This window comes from Tauraco erythrolophus, chromosome 2, assembly GCF_009769465.1.
Source record: "Tauraco erythrolophus isolate bTauEry1 chromosome 2, bTauEry1.pri, whole genome shotgun sequence".
NCBI classification, from domain to species: Eukaryota; Metazoa; Chordata; class Aves; order Musophagiformes; family Musophagidae; genus Tauraco; species Tauraco erythrolophus.
In genome coordinates this window covers 100,958,578-100,979,142 of record NC_141466.1, presented here as the reverse complement: position 1 = coordinate 100,979,142, position 20,565 = coordinate 100,958,578, and the positions used below count along the sequence as shown (strand labels likewise).

The following is a 20,565-nucleotide window of genomic DNA, read 5'->3' as shown; positions in this document are numbered from 1 at the left end:
CTCCTAAACTGATTGGAAGGACAGACCCAGCACTGCCCCTGCAGAGTGCTCATCACCACCTTGCCATGGTCTGGCGTTCTCATGCTGTGCTGCGTGGGCAGAGCACCACTTGCTTGGGTGGGAGATGTCTACAAAAGCAGAGGACACTGGGCTGTGGTATTTTAGCCCAGAGATGGGTGCAGCTGTTGAGAAAGCTTAAGCCTTGCTGCTGAACTTTGGCTGGGGCCGTGTGGGGTCGCACACCTGGCTTGTGGGAGCACTGCCATTGGGGGTAGCTGATCCCCTTCCTTTAATTCAGCCCATGCTGTAAAAAGGGCCCTGCTGGAATCACGTGCTTCATTGGTAGCATGAGACTGATGCTGGTTTGCCTGTATGCATGTTTCCCTGCTCTCTGGTGGCTAGCAGCTGTGGGTCTGCAGCTCCCTGGGCCGGCCACCCTGTGTCACACGGTGGGATGGAGGTGGGACTCAGTCAAGCAGAAGCCTGCAGCTGCAGTGTGCCACATAATAGCCACTTTGTGCAGTGCCCTGACCTTATCTGCCCGCTGTGCTCCAGCTGTGCTCCTGCCCTGCGCCTTAACTCTCTGCTTGCTCTCCCGGCCTGAGCAGTGGTGGGGCAGGGGACAAGCTTTGTTCGGCAGCTGGCCAGTGGGGGAGGCTGCTCCTCCTGGCCCAAACCCATCTCTGGGGCCTGCTAGGGAAGGAGGTTGGGCAGGCTCCTTGTTCTCAAACGCCTTCCCAGGAGCAAAGAGCCCAGGGGCTGTGCTCACCCAGCCAGCTCAGCACGTGCACTGGGAGTGGTGTTAGGCTGGAGCTTGCGCACTGGTGCTGCTTTTGCACTGGCGTCTGCTTCACCTCCCTGTAGGAAGAGGTATTTTGTTGAGGCCCCTTCAGCCCTCTGTTTGTTGAGCCATGGAGCTGCTTCACTGCCTTGCTGTCACCTTTTTTTTCTCATTATGGACATAGCATCACTGGGCATGGTTTCTCCCTTCACATCAGCCTTCTGCTATGACTTAGAGTGCGGTTTCTCCTCACATTGTAATGTTTCTTCTTTTGGTTCTTTTTCTGAGCAAACAAAGCAACATCATCAGTCTGTTTCTATATTTGCTTTCTGTGATAGATGTTCAGATTGGTTTGCCTTGTTGTTTCTGGAAGACTGGACAACTGGGAAACTGGCTGGTAGAGTTAACAGCTAGAAGTAAAAAAAGAGTTATGGAGCTGAGGAGATTTTTCCTTAACACTTGGTCTGCTTAAAACTTTGTATCCTGTCAAGAGTTTTAAGATGTCAACACGTCCATACCTTCAGTCAGAGTGCACCAGTCCTTCTGTGGAAAGTCCTCGCAAAACTAGAGAAAGGCAGACTTCTGGCCTGCTTGATGTTCTTCTAAAAGTCTGGTCTCTGAGTCAAGTTACAGCCCAGTTACTGAATGCAGATTTTCTTTCAATTTTGAGATCTTTTTTCATTAAACAAGTGAAAATCCCTGGAAAATTCTGAAGTTGAAACAAGCTGATAGTATAGCCGTATGTAACATTTGATGAAGTGTGCTGATTCATTGTAAATTAAATGAGTTAAGTTGAACTGAGAGTTTCTGTGCTGTCTTGCATGAAATAGACTAAACTGGTTTGAAAAAACTGATAGTAGTTAAACTGCATCCCACTCTAGACAGGCCCTTAGGTTTAAAACTACAACCATATAATAAAATAATAATAATTAAAAAACCCCATCAGTAGACAAAAAAGCTTTGTCCTATGGAGGTAGTGAAAATGAAACCATTCTAAAAATGTGCGTATAAAAAGCAGACATAAGATGAAAGATGTTTATTAATATACAAGCTGATATTTTGCATTGTACACTATTTAAGAGGTTGTTCAAACTTGTAAATATTTGAAAATTAAGCTGCAATGCCTGCCTTTAAACTGTTTGTTGTCAGTTTTAAATATTTATTTTTGAACTGCAGTAGTGTGACATGAATTCATCTTTCTTGAGGATTTCGCTATTCCTGGAATGACCTTGCATTAAGAATACCTGTATTTTGTTTAACATGTATGACAATCATCTGAATGATGCAGTGTGTATCCAGTAGTTCCAGATAGAGTAGCTTGTGTTGCATAAGCAAATACAGGTGTGCACAACTTACCATCTGAGTTAGTTCAGAACTGTTCAAGTCAGTGTTCAAGGACTTGGAGCACTACTGCTTAATCAGAGATGTCTCCTGAAGCAAGGCTGGACTAGAGAACTGTGCTCTGAGAGAGGCAGGTCTGGTGGTTCATCTCTGCTCTTCATGTGGTGTTTTGATGTGGTAGTGATGTGCAGCAAAGCCACACGTGCCTGTTCAGGGGTTCCTTACTGCGTGTCATTGAGTAAATACATAACCCTCAAAGTGATCATTTCCAGTCGCTGCAACTTTCTTTTGAATCCAGGTCCAGGATAAGAGAGAGTCACTGGGTTATAAGCAGAGAGCATAACAGGAGGTGAGATTGGTGGGAGGGTCGGTGACTATAAGAAAACTGATACTGCTGTTTTCTGGGAGTTTAACCCTAAAATGTTCCCATTCATCCTATTTCTAGTGTAAGATGTAACTCTTGTGCCCTCAAAAAGACTTTCCACATTTCCTTAGTCATGTCATTTCCTCCTTTTAAGTAGAAGCCACAGCAGATCATAAAATAAACTTTCCTTCATGCAAATAATAGTGCTCCCAAGCTGTAGGTTTCAGCTCTGATGCCAGCAGTTCTGTTGGAGACCAACAGGAGAGACTTTTTGATTGAAATAGGGAGGCTGAACACAGAAGCTGCCTCTTTTTCTTCCATTTCCTTTTCTGCAGGTGGAAGACAGTCTCAGAAATCAAACCCTATGGTTTATTCTCAGCTTTGCTACTAACATTCTCAATGACCTTTGGCAAATCTTCACTCTTCTCATAGCTCCCAAAAAAATAACTTGAGGAAATAAACCGGCACTTTCAGATTGGCCTAGTAGTTAGGAATGATCCCAGGGTTACTAAACTGAATGTGTCACCTTTCTTATAGGCCCTTCCTCCCAGCTTTAGGCTTCTGCAAGTCATGCAGCCAAATAAATGTTATTTCAGCTCTGCCTTGTATCTATGTAAATAGGAGTTAATGAGTTGCTGCATCTCGTGGCTGGCTTGTGACGTGGAGGTCTCCAGAGGGAGGATGAGGAGAGGCTGCCGTGGAAAGTCCCTGGCTGTTGCTAGGCAGCACTGCGTTTTAGCTTCCCTGTTCGAAAGTCTGTGCTCAGGCTTGGCAAGGAAAGGGAAAACCAAGGGATGGAAAACCATACAAAGATGCTTGACGTACTTTTTGTAAAGCATAGCTTTGCTGTGCTGGGTGGAGGGTGTGTGTGGGTGCAAGTCAGGTGGAAGCAATTTGATTAAATAGAATAACATTTGATAACTGGCCTTCTATTTATTCATTCTCAGCTGCAGGATCATGTGGCTGACTTGCCTTCCCTCCCCGCCTCCCCCCCCCATTTTGTCTCTTCTGATCATGTTGAACCCTTGCAGTGAAGCTGGAAGAGTGCAGCACCAGTGGTCTTGCTCCACTTCCAGTCTAAGTGCAAGTAGGAAAACCCAGCAGTTTCAGAGAACTTCCTCTGCAGAGGTTTATGTTCCAGTTCTACAGCCTGAGGATGAAGGGAGGTCGTGTTTTCATTTTACTAAGTCCATCAAGAGACACATCACTTGAAATCACTACTAACAAAAATAGTTTTGTAGGGCATCCTGCTCCTGCTACACAATGCAACCTCTTTGAACCGTAGCAATAGAGCAAATAGTAGTAAGATCCTCATATGATTAAAGCTCATCACAACACTATTTCTAAAAGAGCACCTCTGTTTTCTGCCAGAAGTGTAGGACTTGGGATACAGCTGAGCACTTGAATTCCTCTTGGTAGGGTCTGGCTGGTTGTCCATCCACCCACAGGCTAAGTTCAAACTTTTCAATCAGTCTTTGTCATCTTGTAATGGCTGTTCCTCTTAATAGAAGGCCAGGATGAGTAAAGTTAAGGTTTTGTTGCCTCTGCTAATTTGTAATTGGGAAATAATGTCTTTTGTTGCACGCAGATAGTCATTGAGGGATCTGTGGATGGGTCCTTGCTAGGCATTGGACCCTGCTGGACTATACTGGAAGATGGTGTATTTGCTCCCTGGCTGGCAGAGTTGTGTTTAAAGATACTTTTTCTTTTTCAGCAGAGGATCCTGTGGTGCTATTCAGGCACTGTGGAATTTGGTGTCACAGCCTCACTCCATCCTTGGGGTTCAGCCCAGTGTAACTGTAAAGCTCAGCTTTACAGCAGCCTAGAGAAGCTGAGAGTCTCGCCCAAAGTCACATGGCTTGTAGTCAAATGGGATGCGGCAGGATCTGTCCTACTGTAACAGTGCTCTTCCATTAAAGGATGGGGCTCAAAATCTGGAGTCCTGATTCTCACTTTCACTGCTTGACCCTACTTCCTTGCACTTTTTATCCCACCAGTGGACTTGAGCTATCTAGCTTACCCTTCCTCATCCCCACCAGCCAGCATTTCACAGCAGTCCAGAAGAAAAGCTTATGGAGAGACCAAAACTCCGCAAGACCTCACAAGTCCTCGTTTTGCCCTTCCCTGCACCCCTGGGGTTAGTCAGCCCCACCAAGTTCTCCCTCCTTCTCAGTTTCTTTCACTGTGTGGTTGCGGGGGGTCTTAAAGGCAGTAACCTCACAGTAAATACCAATCTTACAGTAACTGCCTTGCAGCCTGGCTGGGAACGGAGCCCACGTTGTTTTATAGGAATTCCCAGAGAATTACTTGTTCAGTTGGACAGCACAGGCTCGGGTTAGTTCAGTTCAGCAGTTCCCTTTGTCTCCTCCTACCTGGTCTGTGCAAAGACCTGTTGGGACCTTTTAGCTTAGAAACCCTGGTGCTGCGCTGCCAGGTCAGTCCTGGGGGCAGAGGCATCAGGCAGGCTGCTGTTGAGCCCTTTGATGAATGACAAAGCATTAGGATTCACCTGCTAAAGGATGAAGAGAAAAAAAGCTCCAAATCCTTGCAGCACTTCCCTTCTCCCCCATGCATGCTCAGACAGAGAAATGCACTTTCCTCAGGTCCTGAACTACCCAAGTACAAGTTTCAAGACTTGTTGCAGTGCTCGTGTCTTTTCCAGGCATGTAAGTGGACTGAGAGTGTGCTGAGGGTTGGATTTAGATCCAAGAGGCTGCACATAAAAATGATGGGTGGGTCTCCAGCACCCTCTGAATTTTGGGCAGCTGTGTGGATTTGGACTGCAAAGATGTACTCATGGAGTGTGGAATGACAGAAGGTGGTAAAGGAGTGAGAATTCTCTTCCCACCCCGCAGCACTACTTTTTACTGGAAAAATCATATATACCTTCACCTGAGCACTGTCTTCAGTTTTGTTTTTATTTTTTCTGGATTTTTTTGTGAGTTGTTTGTATATTTGGGGGATTTTTTTTAAGCTTTTTGCATTTCCAAGGCTCCTTTTACTGAATTGGTTTTATCTTGTCTTCTATTGGAAAAAGCAGGAAGACTACAAACAAAAGAGAGAGGAAGTAGAAGAGTCTTGCTATTTACCATCCATACTGGTAAAATGGTGGGATGTCTTTCCATGGGTCTTCTGTGTTAAGAACTTAATCTGAAAAATACTTCAGTTGCTTTGTTAAAGCGTGTGTGGGTGGGCAGAGTGTTTTCCCACACTTCACACAGCTTTCCGACTGGAGAAGGGTAGAAAACAGTGAGGAGCTAGGAAAATCTCTTCCTTTCCAAAGCTGATGGAGGAGATTCTTCCTGACATGCCTCTATCACCAGGTTTTTCACTATGAAAAACATAGTTAAAGTATTTTTTTATGGAAAAACTGTTCTCTTGAAGCCTCGTTTTTCCACTTTGAGTTGCTTTTTGAAAATTTTTTGAGAGGAAAGAATGATTTTATTCACTTGCCAACTTTCAAAGCACTGCCTGAGAATTGGGATAGAGCTGCAACTCTCTTGTTTATTTCTGTAGCTACACAGAGTAATTGCTGTTTTAAGAATATCTTGTTTGCTAGATGGTGTGGTTCATATGTCATGGCAACTTTAATGGCTCTTACAGTATATGGCAAAGGGATTTAGGACTGTGGGCAGGTGCTTTTTACTTTTTAAAAAAAATTCTTAATAAACATAATGAAAGTAACTTAAATAATGGGAACATCCACATTAACATTAAATGGACTTTTTTCTTCGTAAAAGGAAGATAAATTCACCTGCTTCAGGACAAAGTCTAACCACTAATTGGCAGAAACTAGGAAGAAACTTCCTTTTAGGCCGTTGTTCCATCTCTTTCTCTCTGGAATTTCTTGTATGTTACTTTGAAACCTTGGGTTATCAGTCACTGCCGAAGGACTCTGTCCAGGCTGAGTGAGACAGTATCAAATTAGGTTGATTGCTTGATGGCCAGCTCTGGGATTTTTTAGTCTTTCATATCTCACTTAACCATCCATCCATCTTGTTTGTTAATTAAATGTTGATGAAAAGAGACTCCCTACAACCTCCTTCTTCCCATTCCCTCGTGCTACTGGTACTAATCCCTGGATTCTACTTCTCTTTCAGAAGATGCTGCTCAAGAAGAATTGTGGAGCGAAGACTAGAGTTATTAAAATTCGTGTAAGTTGCCCTTTTCTGGTGCAGTTCCTTCCATCTTTCCACATGTATCTAAATGTGGTGATTCCCTTCGAACATCTACACCCAGAACGTTATTTCTGCAGGTTTCCTGTGGCTTGATCAGCTGTATAACAGAAATTGCTAGTCTGGAGTATAGACTGTAGTTGCAATTTAGATTAGGTGCTGACGAGGCTAATAATACATTGGCTTTTCTGTTTTGGAGACTATGGGTTCAAAGCTTCCGTGGAGTGAAAATCTACATCCTCTGCTGTGAGCTCATACAGTTATGCATAGTTGCTGTGTAGGGTGTCATTCGGATCCTTTATGACCAAGGGAAGTGCTGATCTGAGGTAACAAGCCGTGCTCAGTACGGGTAAGAGGTACTGGTAGATAGCTGCGGAAAAGGGACTGTACCTGCATGGTGCACGGGTGTCTGCAAAGCTGTATGGGATGTGAGGCTAGATGATGGCAGAAGAGAGCTAGATTGCTTGGATGGCTTTGTAGCTGGGTTGACACTGCAGTGTCTGAGCATCTCCCTTTCTGGAGCACACACGTGCCTAGCAGGGCTAGGTTTGCTTAGCTCTCCTGCTTGTAGTTTGTGCTGCCTGCACATCTGAGTCTGTCTCTAGTACCCCATCCCCTGACTCTTCAGCCAACTCCTGTCTCCTTTATGGGTACTTTGGCTTCCTTTCTGTCAGTGCTACATGGTGCTGCAGGAGATGTGTGCATGACCTTGCACATTGCAGCCAAAACAAGTGCCTTGGTCCACTGAGCCCCACATGATCCTCGACATGTTTGTGATACACAGGCAACAACAGGTCAGGGTGAAGAAAACAGATATCAGTTGTGATAAAACTGCTACTTTCACTGCGGTAATTACAGCCTTGCAAGAGGGATGAATGGCAGACGAGGATCCTTCAGGTTTTACACCTTGCCCAGCAGGAAGCAGAACTGATGCCTTTGTGTACCCAGAAGTGCTACTGTTTATGGGCATGCTGTTGGGTGTCCCTACCCATCGCTGCTTTGTGGGTGAATTTGGTATTTGAGAGGAGGAGGAGCAGGTAGGGCTGGCTAGATCCTTATGCAGAGCTGGAGAGGATTTTTCCAACTCATCATATGCCTTCTGCCAGGGCGCTTCAGTCCTGTCTTCCAGCAGCCCCACAGTGACCTGATACTTCTGACTGCACAATTAATCCTGATCTGTTATGTATTCTCTTGTGCTCTCACCTGGATTGTTTTCAGTAGAGCTGTCCCCTTGTGTGCCTTGTGAGCTCTCCCCAGACTGTGTCTGTCCGTCAGACCTACCGACAGTCTAATCCTGCTGCAGTGTTTTAGTGCAACTTGTTTATTACCTTCCTTTATACCTGCCCCACATGTTCTCACTGTTTTTTCTAGGTGTCTCTGGACTGCAGCTATTTCCAGTGCTGCTTGGTGGCAGTCCCTTGGTCCCTGGGGTTTCAGCAATGCCCCAGTGGGGTGGTTTCCCCTGACACCTTGAGCTCATTATTGCGACTTACTCTTGTGCCCCTGAAGAATCTGAGAGGCAGAATTAACCCTTTGCTCCCTACTGAGCCCATGTTAGCTCACAGTAAAATAAACAGCAGAAACTGAGAGCACACTATTCTGACAGATGGCACAGAATCCATGCTTCTCTGGCCAACCTTGCCGAGCCGGGACAGTGCATCTCTACCTGAGGTGCTCGTGTGGTTTCCATGACAATAGCATATGATACTTCACAGCCTCTTGTTGGTCTGTCTGTTGGCAGAGCCATTAGGTAAAGGAGCAGTTTTGCTTCCATTTTTCAAATGATTGCGAGTACCCACTTTTGTGTACCCAGCTTAGAAAGGAGGCAGCAGATCCCTGGCAGAATACCTTGCTGAAGTGCCTCAGCTTTGGAAGCAGCTGACAGAGGTTGATACCTCTGAAGGGATGATGCTGTGCTCTCAATATAAAGGGAAACCTCAATCCAGCCAATAGGACATGCCTGGCACAGGGTTCCTTCTCATTGTTGCCCAGCAGCAGGGCAAGAAATAACGGGCACAAGTTGAAACGCAGGAAGCTCAGATTGCCCAGAGGAATTGTGGAATCTCTGTCCCTGGAAATATTCAAAGCATACCAGGACATGGTCTTGGGCAATGTGCTCTTGCCGACCCTCGTCTGAGGGAGGTGCATCTAGAGGTGCCTGCCAACCTCAGCCATTCTGTGATTTGTGACTCTTGCCCAGCACTCAGTAATGGAGTTATAGCACAGCAGGGACCTTAGTTCACTTGAGAGGGCTGTTCTGAGGCCCTACTGAATGTGGTCTTTTGCAAAGAATGATAGCAGGAGGCGAGGGGAGAGGCTTGGTTCTCTGTTGCTGAGGATCTGGTGACACAGGTTCAGTGTTGGGACTTTGCCATAATGGTGAGGGTGGAAGAAACGAGAACGGGTATCGTAGCAAAGGGGTTGATGAGCTGTTACAGGAGCTACCAGGGAGCTCTCTGCATGCCTGAACAGGAAACTTCACCATCTGAACCGGTTCACTTGTGTTGCTGTAGCCCTGAGAAGCCCTGATGCACAAGTGCTCCTGTTTCAGCATAGGTAAAGAGCATGCAGCTTCTTTATGAACACCAGACAGCGTACGACTGGATGGAGATGCAGTGAATGAGCTGATCTGAGGAGCAGGCAGACTACCTGATGGGTTATGCCAGGGGTTTGAAGCAAGGAGCCCTGCTTTCTCTTCTCCTTTCTCCTGCTGCTGAGTAGCTTGAAGGAGGAAAGATTATGTTTATTCCCTCCTGTGTGAGGCAGATGATGACAGTGACTTGCTAGTAACATCAATGAAGCATTTTTATGTTGTCTTTACTGAGGACGATGTCTCATTTGGTTGTGAGATAATGCATGCTTTTAAAAAACACCCTCCTCCTGACTGATATTGTGGTTGCCTTGACATCTTGGGGCTTTGCTGGCATGTCAGGACGGAAGGTGATGTGCTCTTATGCATCATCCCAGCTATGCTCTTACTCCCTTTTCTGCTGGAAGAGTCTCCCATGGGAATGTGAGATGGAGGGCCAGTGTCTTTGCCCTCTGGCACTGAAACACAGTTTCAGCCCTTGGAAATGTTCATAGTCTTTGGGAGTTTTTCTCAAGCAGGTGACCTAGGCTGTGTTTTGCTTCTCCATGTGCTGTTTTAACATGAAGATGCCACCTTGTCATTGTTCCTTGTATTTCAGCTTCCCATGGGTCAACTCAGGCAATGCTAGGCTACAGCCTGTCTGCTTGCTCAGCAGTTCTTAAGTGGGATGATGGGACAGTGATGTGACAAGTCTAAGAACCTAGACAGATTAAGGCAGAGAGATTAATGAACTTCTCAAACATGCAGCAGCTCGGACATGTTTGCAATGTTTTCAGGAATAGCAGCTGTGAGAGATCAGGGCTTACGGTGAAGAGAAAATACTAGAAAAAAAAATTTTCCTTCTATCCTCCCCCAGTAAATGATAATGGAACAGCAGAATCAGCCCCCTCAGGCAGGCAAGGAGAGATAAATTGAAGGTGACAGCATGTGTATGAAGTACGGATTTGTGCATAATAGATACATGTAGTGTAGCACGTTGTCAGTGAGGGTGAGAGGTAGATGTGGGCCTACATGCATGTTGCACAAAGAGGTTGGCAATGTATGTGTGCAGACCTGGTCACTAGTAGAATCATAGAATCATATAATGCTTTGGGTTGGAAGGGACCTCAAAGATCATCTTCTAGTTCCAAACCCCTGCCATGGGCAGGGAAACCCTCCACTACACCAGGTTACCCAAAGCCTCATCCAGCCTGGCCTTGAACACTTCCAGGGATGGGGCATCCACAACTTCTCTGGGCAACCTGTTCCAGCGCCTCACTACCCTCAGAGTGAATTTTTTTTTCTTATATCCAATCTAAATCTGCCCTCTTTTAGTTTAAAGCCATTGCCTCTTGGTCTATCACTACATGCCCTTGTAAAAAGTCCCTCCCCAGTTTTTCTGTAGGCCTCCTTTGAGTACTGGAAGGCTGCAATAAGATCACCTGCGGAGCCTTCTCTTCTCCAGGCTGAACAACACCACCAACTCTCTCAGCTTGTCTTCATAGGAGAGGTGCTCCAGCCCTCAGATCATCTTCATGGCCCTCCTCTGGGCTCGCTCCAGCAGCTCCATGTCCTTCTTGTGTTGGGGACTCCAAGAGCTGAATGCAGTATTGCAGGTGGGGTCTCATGAGAGCAGAGTAGAGGGGCAGAATCACCTCACTCGACCTGCTGGCCACGCTCCTTTTGATGCAGCCCAGGATACGGTTGACTTTCTGGGCTGCAAGTGTACATTGCCAGCTCATGTTGAGCTTCTCATCCACCAGCACTTCCAAGTCCTTTTCCTCAGGGCTGCTCTCAATCTGTTCTTCACCCAACCTGTGCATAACACAGCTTGGTGTTGTCAGCAAACTTGCTGAGGGTGCACTCGATCCCACTGTCCATGTTGCTAACAAAGATGTTAAATAGCACCTGCCCCAGTACTGACCCCTGAGGAACACCACTCGTCACTGGCCTCCACTTGGACATTGAACCGTTGACCACAACTCTTTGAGTGTGACCATCCAGCCAATTCCTTATCCACTGAGTGGTCCATCCATCAAAACCATGTCTCTCCAGTTTAGAGACAAGGATGTCGTGTGGGACAGTACCAAATGCTTTGGATAAGTCCAGATAGACAATGTCAGTTGCTCTTCCCTTATCCATCAAAGCTGTAACCTCGACATAGAAGGTCACCAAATTAGTCAGGCAGGATTTGCCCTTAGTGAAGCCATGTTGGCTGTCACCAATTACCTCTTATTTTCTATGTGCCTTAGCATAGTCGCCAGGATCTGCTCCATGGTCTTGCTGGGCACAGAGGTTTGGCTGACAGGCCTGCAGTTCCCCGGGTCTTCTTTTTTTCCCTTTTTAAAGATGGGTGCTATGTTTCCCCTTTTCCAGTCAGTGGGAACTTCATCAGACTGCCATGACTTCTGAAATAAGTTTAGTGCCCTAAAGTAGTGCTTTAGGGCACTAATACTTCAGTGCCCTAAAGCATCAGCCAGTGTAATGCCTGTAACTGGAAGCAGGGTGCTAGGTGTGAGTGAGAGGGGTTGCACACACGTGTGGGCATTTTAGCATCCAGAGCATGTTTGCGTGGTGCAGTCTGGTGTTGTGTGGAGACACTTCCCTAGTGGTGGAAGGAGGGAGCTGTATGGAAGGAGGGCAGCTCACAGGGTGTAACTGCCTCTGCCTTGACCAGGCTTGGTCAGCTGTAGGAAGCTCTGAATGCAGAGATCCATTTTCCAGAGTCTTCAGTTCTCCAGGCTCTCTTGGGATGAGGGTTGCACATGTGTCATCTAGTCCTGTTCTTGTTCTTCCTTCGCAAACTCCTACGTGCAGTTTCTGAATGGGATTGGTGGAGCCAGCCTTATCTCAGCAGCAGTAAGTGGGTAGAAGACGCAACTGGCAAGCCCCTGGTTATCTCAAGAGCTCTTGTTGGGGCAGGCAGAAAGGGAGTAAGGATGTCAAGGCCAATCTGATAACCTGGCTGATCAGAGAGATGTTTTCTGCTATGTAAAAATAAAATAAGAATTTTAAATTGGAACATAACCCTCTTGTGCTCTTGCCTTGATCTTATCAGTGTTGAGAACACCTTCTTCTTGGACAGAGGCCAGATCCCTGGAATGACTTCCCTGTCTCTTATCTCTTGTGTCTGCATCCTAAAAGGCCACTGCAGAAACATGCTGGGTTTTCTTCTCCTAAAACAAGGGACCTTTTCAGCTTGGAGCTGAGCAGGAGATATGCTGACCTGAGCCTTCTTGGCAGATGCCTGAGCTATTCACAAATTGAAGGCATACTAGGTGACAGAGCAGCACTGGTGCAAACCTCTGGTTCTGGTTGCACAGAAAGAAGTAAAGATTTCTAAAAAAAATCAGAAGACTCTTTGTCTGTGTGTACACACACACATATACGCTGCCCCTTCCATCACAGGCTTCCAAGGTGATTTGCAAGCCTTGCTAAATATAGCATTCCTGAGGCAGGTAAATATCGTGATTGCAATTTCAGAGAGTTAAACTGGGAAACCAGCAGAGAATGTGACTTGCCTGAAGAGGGACAGTGTGAGGAGAACTGAAGTCTGGGCTTTGATCTTCAAACCGCTTTCCTTAAGCTGGGTCTGTATTTATATTATATCATGCAGTCTAAACGGCTCTGACATCTTGGGCAGCAGAGATCCCAAACTGCAGCTGGCTAAAAGTTTGTCAAACCCTCCTGATTGCCTTCAGTATGTGACTGAGTGCCCAAACCTGAACCTGCCCTTTAGAATCAATAAGAGAGACTCATCTCCCTGGCCAGTTGCATTCTTGGGTTACTTGCTGGGCAGAGGTCCTTCATGGAGATTTTAGTACTCCAGTTCAATAGGCCAGCTCTTGTTTCCTGTTGATGGGCTTATCTCTCCTGAGTGAAATGGAGAAGGTTCTGTGCTAAGTGAGAGCACAAATATCCATTTGCTTCTTGGGGAAACCTGCTCCCCCAACGTTCCTCCCAGCCACTGACTTGCTTGCTGAAGGTCTCTGTGCAGTGATAGCTGTCCCTGGAAAACCTTAGCCCTTTGAATAATTCCTGACAAAAGACTTTGTCCAGAGTTTCCTCAGCGTGGGAAAGCATCCAGTGTAGCCAAGGTGGGAATGCTTCTGTTAAAAGCTATCCCAAACATCTGGCTCCAGACATTGTTTTATTTAGCATTGCTTTTATTGGATTTCATGGCAAAGGCTAACCAGCCTTCAGCCTGTCCGTAGCAGCCAGAAGAGGGGCTGTCATGTCTCTCTTCTGCTTCCTTAAAGAATTTTTATTGCTGCCTGTTTTTCATAAATTCCTGCCATGTATGCCCTTGCTCCCGTTAAATCATGTAAATGCTTGCAGAATAGACGTGGTGGAATAACCAAGAGCTCTAATCCAGACAGCACCACAAAAGTAGTGAGTAGCTGGTGAGTCAAGAGGCTGACATCCTCTTTTCAGCACTGTCCGTACTTTGTGATCTCATGTGGGTTGTGGGTCTGCTTTAAGAATTGTGGGGTGGGGAGGGGTAGAAAGGAGGTAGAAAGGAGCCCAGTGACAGGCTGCTCCTGGGACAGCTCTGTGTATCAGTGGTGGCTGTGGCTGGTGGTACTGTGGTTCAAGGGACCAGGAAGTGGCAAGGCACGTTTCACAGAGAGGGGGACAGATTTGGTGACTTCTGGGTCACACCTGGGTGATGGAGCAGAGAAAGGGGTAAGGGTTGGCAGAGGGTCACGGTGGCTCTGCCACTGTTTTCTGGCAGAGCTTCAAGTCCAAGATGGCAGAACACTTGTCTCTTACCACCACATTCCGGCCCACTGCAGTTTCTCCCTGCTCCCCTTTGTTCGCGTGGCTGTGGGAACCTGGCACCCGTTCCCTCTCCCAGTCCCCAGAGCTGAAATCCTCTTTTCCCACACACCTCTCGCATAATACACCCACTTCCTGCACTTGGCTTCCACAGCTGGGGTGGTTTGTCCAGAGGCAAGTGCACTGTGTCAGCATGCGTTTGCAGCTGGCTCATGCCAGGCTAATTAATACTCACTTTGCAGTTTTAATTTGGGTTCCCTTTGAGTTGAAAGCAGCATGCTGCTCTGTGCCAGCCTGCCTGGCTGGAGGGAATCGGGTTGCCCTTGGCTTCCTGCAAACTGGAAGCTGCACATGCCCAAGTACGCACCACATGCCAGCTCTGTGAGAAGCATCATACCTGAGGCTCCTGGCCCAAAGGGAGGAGGACTCTGAGGACAGCCAGATGCGATCCCTCTGGAGGGAGGGAGGATGTTCCTGTCACATAGGGAAGGACTGGAAAGGGGAAGGTGCAAAGGAAGGAGAGGACAAGGTAGTGTTACTTGTGTACAGACCAAAACTGCTAAGGACTCCACTTGGACGTTGTTGAGAGGTTTAGGGCCAGATTGTGCCTTGCCTATGCCTGTGCTCTCTTGGAGCTCCTCTCGTCCCTGCTCCTCCTCCTGCTCACACAAACCCTGGAGTGTGTGCAGGAACTGCTGCAGGTGTTGGCAGGGAAGCATAGGGCATTTTCTATCAAAAAGAGAGAGAGTGGAAACAAGAAACAGTTCACTAGTAGGGCTATGTGAGTTCCTTCACTTGTTGGTAAGAGATTTGTGTGGCCTTCGGAGCATGACCTTCACTAGGACCCTGGAGTGGTGAGTTCCTGAAGTTGGCCAGGGAGCACTGACAACCTGCCCCTCTGAACGACCCATCTGTCCCTTTTCATTGTGGAGTCTCCTTCCTTCAGCTTGTCAGGCAGGCAAAATCAAAGCTTGCAGTCAGCTTTCTCAAAGACACATCTCAAAGACATGTGAGAAGGAGGAGAAGAAAGGCTTATTACACTGGTGCCAGCAAGGACTTATTTCTGAAACTGGCCTATTTCTGCTTTTGGGCAAATGACCAGCAAGCATCTGCTAGGCCCTTTGAAGTACCTTCTAAAAAAATTCAGTGTTGTCTGTCTGGTGGCACCTCTCTAAGTCTGGTAGTTGCCATCTGACAACTCTGCATGCCCATTTGCAAATGTTTGATAGATTTTTTTTTTATTTTTTTAAATTTCCTTTCTAAAAGGAACAGTGATGTCTTTGTAAACTATTGAACTGGTCTTTGCAGTGTAGTTGTATAGAGGGAAGTAGGTATTAGGCAGCCTTACGTTGATGGAAGAAGACAGGCCTTTCAGCCTTTTAGGGAAGGGTAATGGAGATCACAGAAAAAACAGTGCTAACTGCAAAGTCTTGTTTTCCTTGTCAGAACAGCATTTGGAGTTGATATTTCCTTTTCTTGGAAGGGAAAGGAGAAGAGTAGTCTTAAAATGAAATTCTGTCATGGTCTGTCTTTTAGCTGTAACGTGAAATTAAACTGCATATGAACCTGGGAGTGGAGGAGAGACTTTCAGGAGGGAAGAGGTTTGCCTTTGAAAAGTTATTCTTTGAGCTGCTCCAGGTCTGTGACTGGAATAAATTGTCAGAGGCCCTATTGAAGTTAATGAAGAAGCAGTTAAATGTGAATTGCTGCTCCACTGGAGGAGCTGGTACTGCTTGTCAGCGACTATTTCTAGAAAACTGCCTGAAGCAAGACTGTAATTGAAAGGAAATCGCCTCTTGTCAGAAGGTCGGAACACCTAGATGTTAATTAGTTCTTCCTGGCTGCCTGACTGGTGTATGTATTATACACGTGAGAAACTGAGGCACAGATTGATGGGAAGTGGCTTGGTCAGGACTGTTTCCAGAATTAGAGACGCAGCTAGGAGCAGGCCTGAGAATCCCCTGCCCTTGCTCACAGCTGATGGTTTCACACATTGAAGTTGAAGTGTCACTAGTTTCTTTTCTAACCACCTGTCAGGGGTGAGAGGAAGGAGGGCAAAGTGGAATTAAAGCATTGAACCTGTAAATGCTCCACTGCGGAGTCTGACAGCCTTTATTCCACCTGTGCCCTGCCTGAATATATCGGTACTACCTCTGGCTCTGTCCGCTCCTGGGCAAGGCGACTGTCTCTAACAGGCATGTTGCAGGCAGGCGTCCGCCTTTGCCAAGGCTCTTCTGGGGATTTATTCCTTTTCACACAGGGAGGTGGTGGGAATCGGATGCGCCTTTACAACTTGCAATTACATGGTGCCTTTCATCCCAAAGGACTTTTAACAAGTGAGTCTACAGACTGCAAAGGGATCATTCACCCACCACTGAGAGGCATCCACCACTGGAAGGCAGTGTCCTTTAAATGGAGCTTGACAGCGTTTCCCAACCACTGAGGCCCAAGGGTAGGAAAGAAGGGACTCCTGTGCTGGATTGGCCCTGAGTAGGAGACGTGTTGGCAGAGCGCACAAGCTGATCCAATTTTGAATCCCACCAGGATACTAGAGCTCTTACGAAAAAGGACCAGAGAGTATTAAGCAGGACTTAGTTTCGTATCACCCCTAACACACCACTCCCTTCTAAATTTTTGTGTTAAGTAACTTCATATCCCCCCTCCTGTAGGGATTGTTATTCCCACAGCTAAAAGCAGGCTTGGAGGCTGTGCTTCCATTTGCTTTGTCAGAGAACCATGCTTCTGTGGAATCATGAGCCCAAAATCAAGTTATTTCACAACCTGCATTTGGGATATTTTCCCAGACTTCATAGGGGTAAGGGATGTGTTTCCAGGAGGAATGTGAGTTTGTATTAGTAGATTTATTTGTATTAGATTTTTTTTACCTGTTCATTTTCCTATGTACTTTTTCCTTGCTGAAACGCACAACTATGCTAGATGGATTTATGGAGCAGTTGCCCGTTTCTCTTTTCTGAGGGCTGTTAAGATGGTTGAAATTCTGCATTTCTTCAGTGGTGTTTAATCTCACTGGTCTCCTTTGAGCCACCTGCATCTGTACCATCTTTAGGTGTGCCTCTTTGTTAATGTCCTTCAGATATGTGTCAAGACTGGTTGGTTATTTACCACCTGTATTTAATGGTGATAACGCAACTAGCAACTACAGCACACGTTTGCGAGAGTGTGTATGTAGGTGTGTGGATATGAAGGAAGAACCGTGTGGCTGGGTGCGTGCTGACAAGCACGTATGACCGAGGTGGTCTACGCATCGTTGCTTGAAACGTGTGTAACACAAGCTCGCTCCCTTAGGAGCTCATCTAACTCAAATGAGGCGTGCAATGAGGCAGCATGGATGGCTGCAGGTACTGAAACTACCTTTTGCTCCAGGCAGTTGTACATGCAAGTGATGAGCTGTGCTCCCCTGGCCTGTCCCCTGGATGCTGGTGGAGTTAGGGCCCTGCTTGGCTTGAGTTACAATGCGAGCTGACAAGATTTGTAGGAGAGGAGACAGCTCTTGTGATTCCCAAGTCAGGAGGAGGTCTGTGTGTGGGCAGAGGGATGTGGACAAGTGACCAGGGAAGTGCATGTGTAGTGGGGAGAACCTGAGGCGTGTGAGAGCAGGTGAGCATGGGCAGGTGAGCACAGGGGTGTGTGACAGCTCGCATCCGAGTGTGTGCATCCTCCAGCTGGCAGTGAGTGCTTGTGTCTCGGCTGTTCTCCAGCTGTGTAAACACATCACTTGACAAACCCAGGGCTCTGGTTAATGATTGCCATTAGCGCAGGACCCATATTAGGCTCCATGTTGTGTGACCTGCCTGAATGCCATTAGAGTGAACACACTGGCCTTTAATGTCAAGCGTGGAGTGTTTGTGCTCCAAGGAGCCTCTGCAGGAGCTGGCCTGGGGTTGCTCAGCAGGGGCTGTCAGGCAGGTTTATGGCAAGCTCCCTGGGGGCCTGCTGCAGCAGCAGCAACTCTAACAGCCTTCTGTAGTCAAAGCAGTGTCCCAGGCATCACGAGCTGGTGCTGGGTGCCCAAGGGGAGGGGCAGGCTGGCTAGGACACTTGCCCGGACTACAGGGAGGCAGCTGGCCCAAGCGACGGGGTGGGAGGAACGTGTTCTCCTCTCTGGCAGCCCACCCTATCCGTCTTCTTTCTGGGAATACGTCTGTAGAGCTTTGCCTTGTGTTACTTATTCATCAGAGCCAGACTACCACATGCTGTGATCCCAAATGGTGTCGTGGACTAAGCCAGATCAGGCCTGGTCATCCTTAGAGCAGGACTTGAGCTCCAAAGAACACATGCTCTTCTGCAAGAAGAGAGGGGAGTGATTTGATGCCAGTGCTTGTTCTTCACTCCAGCAAGGTCCCTAGCAGAGGTGCTACCCTGTCAGCCATGGAGTAAGTGCAAGACAGACCCGTACTGTCGCGGACTGCCTGTATCTTCTCACAGTGGGTCACAACCAAACGGCTGTTGCGACCACGACGTATCTCACAATCAGAAGGCTGATCCAAACTCGCTGCTATCTCAATCCAACAGAGAGCTCCAACTCACGCTCTCCAGGGGCTCCTACCACTCCAGTCTCCAGGAGGGAACTGCCCCCCTCCCTCTTCGGAGTGCCCTGCCTTTAAGCCTCCATGGGTCACGTGGTCTCCGGCTGACCAATGTGACTCAGCACCTGTCTTGATGAGGCACAGGTGCTTTCTGTTTAGCCCATGTAGCAGCCAGAAACTCCCCCGACACTGTACTGCTCAGGGTTATAAATGACTGCAGATTGGTCGAGGCGTTGCCATGAACGAGGGCGGTTGCATTACGGCCTCTCCTGTTGCTGCCTATGGCTGGACACAGGGCCTTTCTCATCCCACCCTCCTGCTGTTATGGTGGCTGTGCTGCTGAAAGCCGGTCATGGTCCTGTGGCTGCTTAAGAGGAGCAGTGATGAAGAGACAGGATGGGTGTGGTTTGAGCCTTATTGCAGCTGCCTGGCCACCTGTGAATCTCTGCATCCTCCTGTGTCTTCTCAAATCCCTGTCCTTCACCTCAGCCCTTGTTCTGTGCCCGCTTCCCTTGCGGTGCTCCAGGAAGGCTCTCTGCCCCACACACTGGCCCCAGAAGAAGACCCAGAGAGAAACCCCAGGGCTCCTTCCCACTCAAAGCCTGGTGAGTTTTGTGGATGACTTTCGTCTGTCCTCTGGACCCATCTTTCCTTAGCCTCTTCTCCATCTGCCGTCCGCCAGAAATGAACGGATTCAGCTGCCTTCCCTAATCCTGTCTGGCATTTCAAAATGGAGGGGACTGCCAGGTTCTTTGTTCCCGTTCCCTCTTGGCACTGGCAGGGGACCTTCTCTGCTCTGGAGAAGGACAAATGTGCTGATTTATTCTGCCCCTTAGCTTTGAATAGGGGTTGCTATGTTACCCTCCAACTCTAAGGCTTGCCAGATCACACACCATATATAACCCCACAGCAGGTGGCTATTGAGTAAAGGCCCTTAAATCTGCCTCTCTTGTTTCTTATGCTGCTGGCCAAGGTGTCAGGGGGATGTAGCAGGGCATGATTTGCTGGCTGAAACTCTAGGCACAGCTGATGCCAAGCACCATGTTGGCATTTTCAATTCTCAAGTGCCCATCTTAATTTGCAGAGGAGGTACCAACTAGGCAGGAACATGCTGCCTACACTGGCTTTTAAAGAGACTCTTTCTGACATGAAGGCTGCCTCATGAGGCTGAGCTGTGACCAAGATCCTGGAGGTAGAGGCTTCCAGATCCTGCTGCAGTGACTGGAGCACCCAGGGCCTGGCTTGGACACTTCTGTAGTGCTCTCTAACTTAATGTGACTGTTTGGGTGAGCCCAGACACTTAAGCAGCTTTCTGGGAAAAGTTGCTTGTGTTTGTCCTGTGATGACAAGTTAAAACTCAACCAGGATAGAGGCAGGTGGCATCAAAACATCAGCTTGTCATGCACCTATGTGGTTGCACCTGTCTGATAGACCTGACTTTGAAGTGCCAAAATGAACCTGTCTTAGAGAAGACAGCAGAGTTGGTAATCGTTCCTCAAAAGCCAAATTCATAGAATCATAGAATGGTTAGGGTTGTAAGGGACCTTAAAGATCATCTAGTTCCAACCCCCCTGCCATGGGCAGGGATATCCCCCAGTACACCAGATTGCTCAACACCTCATCCAGCCTGGCCTTGAACGCTTCCAGGGATGGGGCATCTACAACTTCTCTGGGCAATCTGTTCCAGTGCCTCACTACCCTCAGAGTGAAAAGTTTTTTTTTCTTATATCCAATCTAAATCTTCCCTCTTTCAGTTTAAATCCATTGCCCCTTGTCCTATCACTATATGCCCTTGTAAAATGTCCCTCTCCAGCTTTCCTGTAGGCCCCCTTTAAGTACTGGAAGGCTGCAATAAGATCACCCCGGAGATTTTTCTTCTCTGGGCTGAACAACACCTCCAACTCTCTCTGCTTGTCTTCATAGCAGAGGTGCTCCAGCCCTCGAATCATCTTCGTGACCCTCCTCTGGACTCGCTCCAGCAGCTCCATGTCCTCCTTGTGTTGGGGACT

General features: G+C 47.5%; 1 protein-coding gene across 1 annotated transcript in view; it reads left to right on the top strand.

The window, feature by feature from the left end:
• The window catches only part of LOC104375982 (uncharacterized), a 61,345-nt gene that overhangs the window by 38,634 nt on the left and 2,146 nt on the right, over positions 1 to 20,565 (top strand). The window contains exon 4 of the mRNA XM_009982463.2: positions 6,587 to 6,640. Coding sequence (XP_009980765.1) covers positions 6,587 to 6,640 — 54 coding nt within the window. The remainder of the gene's footprint in view (positions 1 to 6,586; positions 6,641 to 20,565) is intronic.